Here is a 10,672-nt window from a genome sequence, read left to right on the forward strand (position 1 = left end):
TGCAGTTTGTGCCAGGGACTTCTTCATACCGCCATTTTGAATATCGCGAAGACTCTGAGGCCGAGTTCGTAGCTGTAGATTCTTTCCTCACCGGAGAATGGTGTGTAAGTTTAAAGTATATTGTTAAAAAATAATCCCCAATAAACATTGATGTTGACTGATTTGTTATTATCTGCGTTTTCTATTACGATCCTTGATAAGGTTAATTTTTCTTGTAATTTAAATTAACCAGCAACGCTTATCATGTCCATAAGATATGTCCTTTTCCCTTCTTCTTTCTTTTTGCAATTTTGCAGCGAGCTACTAGCGTTCTAAAAGATATCTGGAGACGTCTCTTGAAGTGATACTTTAAATATCAGAGCGACTTTAAGATGTTGATTGCATCCTTCTAAGTCGAAAGGATGCAGGATAAATATTTTGACTGTCATGAGACCGCGATAGTCGACTCAACCGTGTCACATACAGCGGAAATAGGATTAAGATTATACCTAGGGAACATAACGGTATGGTTGAAAGAAATAAAAAGCATCAGCTGGAAGAAGGAAAAAATTAACATGGCCCCTCATTAAAAAGAGTACCTCACAACTGAGAAAAGGAGTAGCGCTGAGTTTGCGCTTCAATATCAATTTAAAAGTACTATCAATTGAAGCTAGAATGGACTACAAATTGGTTGGAAAATGGTATCAAAAGGCGCAAAAACAAAAACAGAAAACAAGGTTTACAGTGCAAATTTATTTTCAATACCTTAACAAGTGTCAAAGTGTTTAACAAGCCATAGCTGACCCTGAACTGAACAATCTTCAGAGAAACTCGAATGGGTCACCCTGAATGGACTGGCAAACATTCCGCGCTTTTTTTTCCTCGTTGGTCCATTACAATTTCCAAACGAATTCCAATTCACTAGTTTAAGCTATTTTTTTTGGTGATTCTGTCACCTTCGCGCAAACTATTTTTTGTGATTCTGTCACGCTAGTCGTTACCCAGCAAAATAGAAAAAAAAAATCAAAATGTCGGGTCCTGTAATAAAACACAGGAGAAATACTAGGAAGCTGGAAAGAAAAAAGTGAAATAGCAAAAGAGCAAATCGGTTACATTGAGCAAGTTCATGTTTTCTGTTGTTAAGTCCTGTCAAACTTTCAAGATGACATTAATCAGTCTTAGCATATTTTATGCAAAGACGAGGTCCATAATGCTCAGCTAAATTTAAGTTTTGTCTCACCCTTCTCATGCTTCTCTTGGTATTTCTCTCGTGTTTATACACGATTTCCCTCTGGTTAGCTATCTCAACAATTGATTGGCTATACTGTTAGGCACTCGCTTGACTCATCAGAGAGACACCAGGAATCTTTGGGGTAGCTCTTCTTCATTCTTTAAGGGACTGATTTTCCACTGCAATAACTCGACGACAGTTCTACAATTATTCAGTTCCATTCTACGTCTACTCTACAAGTAATCTAAGGCTATTCTACTCAATTCTACATCTACTCTACATCTTTACACAAGTATCATTCAAATCACGCCTTACTTTGTAGTGTGCTGTAAACATGTTTACGACTGTAATTCAACCAAGGCCAGATGGTCCCAACCAGAGATAAGAATTGGTTTTGCCAAAATACACTAATAGGAAAGAACAACGCAACTGTTCTAAGAAAATAGATAGAAAGGGAAACCAATCAGGCTGATAAAATCCTTAAGTGTTTTGCCTCGATCTCAACCTTCGAGGAGGCCGAAGCCAAGGTTAAAGGAAGTAGTCAAACCTGTCCACAGCACAGCTATTAACTCTAATCTTTGAAAAACAGGAAAATGTCAAATAATCTGGAAAATATCCATCAAAACTATCGAAAGGAAATAACAACTGTATTTTAAAATTAAAGTCGGAAACACACCCTTAAATTAGCTTCACAACAATACTCAAGCCAAATATCAATATTAGGTTACGGCTTATGCTCAAAAGATATGGACAAGTATCACCAAAAAATATCAAAACTGAATTAATTAACAAGTGCAATAAAAATGTGCTTTTATCCATGCACAACCACAGGTAGTCTAAGCTCTATATGCGTTTATAAGACCTTTGTTTGACTTTTGTAACTCCACGTTTTAATTTGAGTGTTACGTAAATTATTAGGGTTTGTATTGGAATTTACGAACGTGTTTGGGAGTCGAAAATAAAGAGCAAGAATTGAACAAAAAAAAAATGCCTTATTTTTTCTTTCTTGATACCTTGTCAGTATTTGTAACATATTTTGGCCATTTCAGGCAACGACTCGCTGCCAGAACTCACAATTTTTTTTGCTACATATCCTAACCCCCAACCTAAATGCTAACAATTAAGCTAACCGGGGAGCTATTTAAGCTAACCTGAGTGCTATTTAGGCTAACCGGACTGCTTTTTAGGCTAACCAGAGTGCTATTTAGGATAACCGGAAATTCACTTCGTGTAATTCTTAGTAAATATCCAAGGGCGCTCTGATCGATAGACTGTTCACAGTCCCCCTATTTTTCCGTGGGATTCTCGAGACCGGTACGCTTTGATGGAGCTGCCGCCATCTTGGTTTGTAAAAGCGAGCACGATCTGGGGAGAGTGTCTAAACTACCGAGGGGAAGGGAGCCCCTCGGTTGTTAAGACACTCTCCCAAGATCGCGCTCGCTTTTACAAACCAAGATGGCGGCAGTTCCATCGACGCGTACCGGTCTCGAGAATCCCACGGAAAAATAGGGGGACTGTGAACAGTCTATCTGATTGATCCCTTCCAGTGCTTACCCAAATTACAACGTGACGTTACAAAGGTCAAGAAAAGGTCTAATAAAAGCTTATAGAGCTTGGGCTATATGTGGTAAAACTACATAAACAAAGCCGCAAGAACGGCAACAAACAAGAAGACATTCAGATGAATGGAAGAGGCGAGGTCTTTGTCGCCATCTCCGCCATCGTCGTCATCGTCATCCTCTTCAATATCCATAACTGGATCAAATACGATGCTGTTATTAAACCTGGGGCCTTTGAATATGAACCTTTGGTTCTCTCCTTGCTCCATGAGCTTGGGGTATCCGCTCGGCATTGTTTTGAATGCACCATCAACCTCGGCCTGGATGGGGAATAACAACAAATCCCAACAGCTAAAAGTTAAGAAGTGACACAATCACGAACCATTTACCCCACTTTTATTTCCTTCAGAGAATAATTTGCAAATGGAAAGGTCTATCTGTTGGCCCAAGATTTAGTAGTTTTCATTGAGCGACTGTGAAATGTGCCACTCATTGTTAAAAGCACTGACATTTTCCTTGTCATTTCATTTTTTGGATTATTGTCACTGCTCCCCTTAAGTATAAGATTATCAGACTAAAGGAAGAAGAAGGAGGAGAGGGAGGAGGAGTAGGAGAAGGAGAAAGAGGAGGAGGAGGAGGAGGAGGAGGAGGAATGGGAGGAGTGAAAAGAAGAAGAAGAAGGGGAAGAAGAAGAAGAAGAAGAAGAAGAAGAAGAAGAAGAAGAAGAAGAAGAAGAAGAAGAAGAAGAAGAAGAAGAAGAAGAAGAAGAAGAAGAAGAAGAAGGGGAAGAAGAAGAAGAAGAAGAAGAAGAAGAAGAAGAAGAAGAAGAAGAAGAAGAAGAAGAAGAAGAAGAAGAAGAAGAAGAAGAAGAAGAAGCTAATGTGGTAAGTAGCCCGTATCTGCACCTTGGATCTAGTGTATTTCTTTTATGACATACCTGGCTAGCAACACCAACATCATTGTTGCCAAACCGATACATTGTGACGCACTTTTTGCTCTTAACGCAGCGGAGACGAAACCTTTTCTCATTGGGTTGAGGAGGACCCTCTCTTTTCTTTTTGTCGTCATCGCTTTCTTTTTGACCTTTCTCTCCTTTTCGGGTTTTTATTACGATAGCAGCCTCAAAATACTCTCCATCCTCGTTCTTTTTGCAGAGAGAATCATTTCTTCGTCCATCGCAAAAGGGAAAGTTTTTAACCTGAATCAACAAAACAAACAATTAGAATATAATGTTGGCAATTGACCAAGTATTTCGAACGCTCAAGAATCGGACAGAAACAAGGGTAGCTTCGGAAGGACTAGAAATAAAGAGCCACAGGAAAAACAAAACCGACGGTAAGATGGATGGTAAGTGTCTCTATATATTTTAAATTTTTAGTCGGAACAAATTTAAATAATAATAATAATAATAATCTTTATTGAGGAAATCAATGTCACTAATAAGTGATTTACAAAAGAGTCCTCGAAAATTAAAAAGAATAAAAAAAAAAAAAAAAAAAAAAAAAAAAAAAAAAAAAGGTTGAGTAGGTTGAGTACTCGAGCCTCCTGTTTCAAGGGCCTGCATGGGGTGATGGATTCTAAGCTATCATGCAGTTAACATTTAAGCGATCAGTTTATCAGGATGTATCTCACTCAACTTTTGTTCTCACGTGTTTTTCTGCGGTATTGAATCCTATCACCAGTGTCCCTCTCTTTAGCCGAAAATTGTAAAGTATCATCCGAAGATTTCCCGTTGACCTTTTGAGTGATTACGAATATTGCTTGTCACCTTCCGACGACCTCATGATTTCTAGAAACATCTTGTGAGGAGCTCCGCGCCATCTCCCTCAGCAATTTATTTTTACACAGTTAATGGCAAGCTATTTGCATGTAAAATTCGCACTATCTATACTCACTGACAGCCAAAGTTTAGACTTATCAGCTAACAATTTTCTTTACGTTTCTCGGTTATCAATAATAAAAAATGCCATTTCTTGGCAAACAGTTAACATTTTGGCCAATTTTCAGCTATCAGTGAATCTCATATAGACCAGCTGTTCTTGACATTATAGCTCATGGTTGAACGTCACTATGTTCAAGGCAAAATTTTAGCAAATGCCTAATCCAAAGTCTTGAATTGAAATAACGAAGAAAATAATTAGGAACTTGTTGTCAATCCAAGAGCTTCATATTATTTTCGTTATTTGTGGCCAAAGCTGGAAAAAGTATATTTCACAAAGGCCTACGTTGAACGTTCATTATTTGCTTCGTCATGTAACCTTAACCGTTTTTTTTTTTTTTCGAAAGGGCCAAAGACATGTCTATGGAAGAATATTTTTTCATATTGAAGCAGGTGAAACTCGGTAAACCAACCTTAATGAAGAATTTTATGGTTCCGTTTTGCGCTGTAAAAGAGTCATCCCCGAATGTGAGATTTCCTTCTTCTTTGAAGATGAAAATCCTGAGACTGATGCTAGCATTATGATCTGTTAAGTGGGCCATCAACTTTATAGTTGCAGCCTTTACACCTAGAAACCAGAAAAAAAAGAAAAGAAAGATATATATTCAAGAAAGAAGGGGAGAGACAGACAAAGGAGAGAGGAAAAGATTGAAAGTAATTGAAGGAAAGTGAAAAGGAGGAAAAATAACTGATAAAGGAGAAAAGGTTACATGCAAAATTAATTGTTTATCGCGGCGTTTAGGCTGAGTCGGTCTGGTTCTGTATATCTTACAACCCATCCGATTTAAACTGCGCTAAACCAATTTTTAAGCCTTTAAATGTGGGGTAAATCGAGAGAAAATCACCCTCCACCCTCCACCTTTTGCCTTTCGCTTTCTGTCCGTCCAGTAGACATTAGGAAATTTTTTGTCTTCTTCCAAGGACCCAAGTTTTATAATTCGCTTGACATCGTCAACTCAAGTTCTATTGCTTCTTTTAAGAGATCTCTTAAGAGCAAAATTATAAATCACTATGAATAATATCAAATCTTCTAGGTAAAGTAAAGACCCTAGCCTTCTCCCAAGTCTCCCTTAATTAGCTGGCGTGCAGTCAAATGTGACGAAACAGTTACGCTGATCGGGAATACTTCTTTCCTAAGCCTCCCGCATAAAGCTCGTCTCATTTGATGAGCGCGAGGAGGTGTAGCAACGAAACTGAAAAAAACGAAAAACCCGGAGAACCGGAGCAACATCAACTGCTCTGATCAAAAGCAAAACTTACCTTGTAACTCAGCACTCTTGTTAAATGGAGAGGCGCTGAACACTTGATTGCCAAACGATTGCAAGGGTCTGCCAACATCTTTTCCCCGCCCGTCTGTCTGGCCCAGTTTATACAGTCCGATTCTGAAGCCGCCCTTACTCAGATCTCTCTTCTTACCACTTTTTCCTAATCGCCCGAAAGTAATTTCGACTTTCTTCTTATTTATTCTGAAGTAAATTTTATCCTGCTCGTGATCTTCTTCGTCCTGAGCAGCAGCAAAACCTGTGGATGAATGAACTGATAAGTTTATGATCATGATTGCCCTGGGGCGAAACATCCCTGTCTTGAAATCAGGAATTTTACTCTTTGAACATTGAAAAAAAAGTAAAAAAAAAAACAAGAACCAAAAGAAAAAAAGGTAGAGCCAAAGGATGGAAGCTGCGACCAATGTCAGGAAGTGAAGATTATTAATAGATAATATATAATAAGCTATATAGGGCAGGGAAGGCAACATTCGATTTTTCTTGAGAACTGATCATCACAGGATTTCTTGAAGATGGCCGGTCGCTTAAAATAAATTAATATGGCAGGGATCGATTATGGCTGAGGAATGATTCAGACTGGATGTCATGAAGATGTGGAAGAGGGGAGGGAGTCTCAAAAGTGATTTTGAATACAGGGTTTGTCTAAGAACTGACTCAAATGGATTACATGCATGAAGGTGATCTCTTAACAGGGATAGTCCCTTTCAAGCTGATACCGGGGCTGCATGGCTTTGGTTCACGAAAAATAAAGAAAAGAGCTTCTCTTGCTCAATTACACCTTGGCTCCTTGCTGTCTTATTTTTGAATTTGCATATCTCAATAGCTGATGTTAACGTGGGGTTGATAGGACGGCTTCACGGATCCCAGGCGCGAATTTCAAGAACTGTACTATAAAGTCTCCTTATGTACACGCACCCCCTTTGAACTTCTAGACCCTTCATTTCTAGTTTCTCGTCAGTCACCTTCTGGCTCGTAGTCATATAAACTACAGCTCGAGGGCAGGCTATGTTTTACCAAGGCCCCTTCTTTTATTACCGCGCATACGTTCTGTGCACCTCGGGATGGTCCCAGAACGTTTTCGCGCGTTTTATAACTATGCAGGAAAAGCAGATCTCAGCTAGGGTTATTGGAACCCAAAAAGAAAATTGGGGGTAACAGACAAAATTGTCCGTTATGAGAAAGGCTAATTTACGCGCGCTAATTAATCCCGGCGATTTGGCCCAAATATTAACAAAAAATCTGTGTGAATTTTTTACTAGTAATCTGCCGGTTTTTATTCCGCGCTGCAGAATTTAAAGAAATCGGCCGACGAACTCTAATGTGTATATGTGCCCATGCGATTGACCAACAATCATTATCATTCCTTAGCACTCCTGGAGCAACAAATGTCTTCCACAGACCAGATCAAACGGAACAGCTAAGGGTGCCTTCAATTAACGCTATTAACGGCATTAGAGAGGCGGCGTAGCCTAGTGTTTAGGACGCTGCTCTTGTAATCTGGAGGTCCCCCTTCAAGTCCTGCTCTGACCACTTGGTTTTGTTTTATGGTAGCCCTGTTTTCATATCCAACTGGTTTGCTTCCCAGCAATTGGGATTTTTAACAAATGTTATGTTCAGTTTGTATATTTATTTTACTGATTTATAGTGTCCCTAATTAGCACTGTAGTGCTTAATACTTCGACTGTTCTTTATTTAATTTATTTTTATCGGCCGCAATAGGAATTCATACCATGATCACTAGGAATTTCTCGTGATAGGTTTTTGGAGTTACTGGAATACAAAATGGCCCCTAAATTATCGTCCATCATCGAACGTTTGTAGACACGTTTTCCCAAATTTATCTAAAAGAAAAAAGCTATTCTTCTTTTACTTATCCCGGAAAACGGTCAATCGAAAGTGACCTAAATTAGCATTTTAGGTCAGTGTCCGATCCGCGAAGCGGATTTTTGTTTGATTTTGTAATAAGTGGAATTCTGACAATATAAAGAAATGGCCGTAAGCTGAATGCGGCTGAGCTCGAGTGTTACTGGTTGAGTGACCGAGGTCAGTAACAAAAACCGTTTCTGGTGATTGCACATGAACAAAACATGGGAAAATATTTACACTCGGCGTCAAAGGAACCGCTATATGTTGACCAAACAACAATGATAGTCATGGCAACACAGTTAGCAGAAATTAAATTAACCACAAATTTGTAAACGAGGGCGCAATTGATTACGAAAGAAGTCCCAAAATCAATCTCCCAAGCTTTTTTATGACTTTTTATTTGTATTTTCTACCATTCCACTCATCCAGAAAATCGCGGTCTGTTGCGTACAAAACACGGGTTAATGATTACACAACGCCTTAAATTATTTTAATTTCAAAGCCACTATATAACATGTCTGAAAAGATCAAAAGACTTCGTTAACTAAATACCTGATAGCTTCCTATCTGTAAATGCAATAAAATCCAATTCACAGAGATCACAAACACACTGGTTTAAGATTTAACACATGCAGGCAAGAAAAAAATGTTTAGATTCTCATCCCTGTATATAAACATTTCAGAGATAATTCTTAGTGTTCACGGTTTTCGTAGTTTGACAAACAAAAGTAAGTCGCATTTTTTACGTTATTAATAAAAGGCAATGGTAATGAATGTTGTTGAATGTTGTTGTTGTTGTTGTTTCTCTGTTAATGGTAATGAAGCCTGATAAACCTTTTTGCTTATCATAATATGTTTCTGTTAGAAATTTTGACCTTAATTGATCGTGCGCAAACCGCAATTAAATAGATAAAACGATTGACCAATAAAAACGTTCCTGTTAAGATATTCAATAGTAGTGTTTAGGGTTGCGCACGGTCGCGGTCCTTCCAACATAAATTGCAGCAAGGCAAAGTTTCATAACGAGTCCCTCAATTAACTTTGATTTTTACGAGATATTATATTAGCAATGGAATTTTTAGTGCTGATCATAAATTCCGAAGTAGAGGAGTGTAGTGTTAAAGCCCCCCTAATAAACCATGAGATAAGTCATATTGTAGACCTTATAAACACTGCATTCAGCAGACCAGCCATTGGATAACATGCTACCGTTCAGGACGCATCGAAGACAAATTATAAAATAACGTTTTTGTTAATCTATATGCCAATAGTGTTTGTCTCGTTTGCAATAACACGTGCCGTTGTCGGTGGGACTGTGTGCATGGTTCAGTCCGCGGCTTAACATAGCTGTTGGCATAGTTGGCATATGCATTTTCCAGTGGGATCACGCAAAAAGTTGCGGTGACAGAACTTAATTGGGACCTTAAGAAAAGACGAAGACGACGCCAACGAAAACAGAATTTAAAAAAAAAACATTCACGTTTTCTGAATAAATTCACTTTAATTTGTATTCATTTAGTTTTAACGTAGCCTGACTACCCAGGATCTAACGTCGTAGGGGCGGTTTTAAAGTTCAGAAACTGATAAGCAAAATGAATCATCATGCGTTGTATGACGTTCTCTTTAATCCTTGAATGTGGTCATTTCACGTTGTTGTTTTAGAAGGGTCGGCTAAGAAATTTACTGCAAAGTACAATGCATCTGCAAAGCCATTTTTCGTTGCTGATTAAAACTATTGTTTACTGCCTTTCTCGTTTGTATCGTCGATGTCGCTAGTTAAGGTCAATTTGTTTGATTCTTGTCCGATGGCACCACACGTTTCTGCGCGCGGGTTATTACCGTTACGGTTAAATAAATAACCAGAACAATTCTCTAACTGTTTGACGTTTTAAAGCAAGCTGAAAATTCAGAAGTTCACGACTTGAAAGTGCAAGATACGGTATAACCTTATTGTTCCCCCTCTGTATAGCGAAAATATAACTGACGTCACCTATTGACAAAGAGTTCTTTGGTGGCTAGCAAGCTTAATAACCAAGATGTGCAAATTGGGTGTTAACAGAAACGTAACTTTGGATAATCGACTGCATGATGCACCATTATTGAAGGAAACGATCGTTCAAAAAAGAAGAGGAATTGAAATATTTCCGATCGTTAATCAAGCGTATTTTTTACGGCTGGCTAGAAACTAAATATTGGTCCTCAAACTGAAAAATGAAAATTTACTGTTATTTTAATCTGTAAAATATTTGAGTGTCGATGCTATTGATGCCCTCAAAGGACTGAGTAGCGAGAATGTTGCTCAGGAGCTAACTGCATGTAGGTATAGGCCAGGTTGCTCACGAATAGAACATAAACTCAGGCGAAATAATTAATTTTATTCGCCTTTGAGATGACATCTACGTTCAACTTCAAGATCCCATTTACTTAAAGCAAACAGAAGGGACGAAGAGCGAATTCTGTACAGGTCTCGGAAAACTGATTCTATCAATCTCGACATTTTTTTAACATCGATCGCTGTCGGTTACAAAACATACTTATATTTTCCAACATAGAGTGCAGTGCAGTGCAGTGCTGAGTTTCCGAATTAAAGTAAAAACCGAAAAAAATCTAGCTAGTTTTACAGGCCTATATCACACTGTATTGGAAATAAACAAGCACTTACCGATAAAAGCGAGGAAAAAGACGACAAGCATGCCCCGAAAATCCATGACGCCTCAGATACGGTGGCTTCACAGAATATTCTTGAGTGCTAAAATCTGATCTTTGTATAATTAAAAATAGGCCTTAATCACGAACTCACACGGTGTTTATTTGC

General features: G+C 38.5%; 1 protein-coding gene across 1 annotated transcript; it reads right to left on the bottom strand.

Moving 5' to 3' along the window:
• Positions 1-712: 712 nt before the first annotated feature.
• Positions 713-10,672, bottom strand: LOC146467056 (skeletal aspartic acid-rich protein 1-like). The gene is made up of 5 exons (XM_085126395.1): positions 10,520-10,672; positions 5,969-6,229; positions 5,122-5,276; positions 3,707-3,967; positions 713-3,089 (listed from the first exon to the last, which is right to left on the bottom strand). The coding sequence occupies exons 1-5, from the start codon at positions 10,563-10,565 to the stop codon at positions 2,844-2,846; spliced, it is 969 nt and encodes a 322-aa protein (XP_084982521.1). The 5' UTR covers positions 10,566-10,672; the 3' UTR covers positions 713-2,843.

The sequence above is a fragment of the Pavona decussata genome, unplaced genomic scaffold, assembly GCF_977016875.1.
Source record: "Pavona decussata unplaced genomic scaffold, jaPavDecu1.1 SCAFFOLD_139, whole genome shotgun sequence".
Lineage (NCBI taxonomy): Eukaryota > Metazoa > Cnidaria > Anthozoa > Scleractinia > Agariciidae > Pavona > Pavona decussata.

Excerpts from the sequence above, each read along its gene's own strand:
- LOC146467056 (XM_085126395.1), bottom strand. The coding sequence starts at position 10,565 with ATGGATTTTCGGGGCATGCTTGTCGTCTTTTTCCTCGCTTTTATCG. Across the intron at positions 6,230-10,519 it reads CTTTTTCCTCGCTTTTATCG|GTTTTGCTGCTGCTCAGGAC; the intron begins GTAAGTGCTTGT and ends ATTCATCCACAG. Across the intron at positions 3,968-5,121 it reads CCATAAAATTCTTCATTAAG|GTTAAAAACTTTCCCTTTTG; the intron begins GTTGGTTTACCG and ends TTGTTGATTCAG.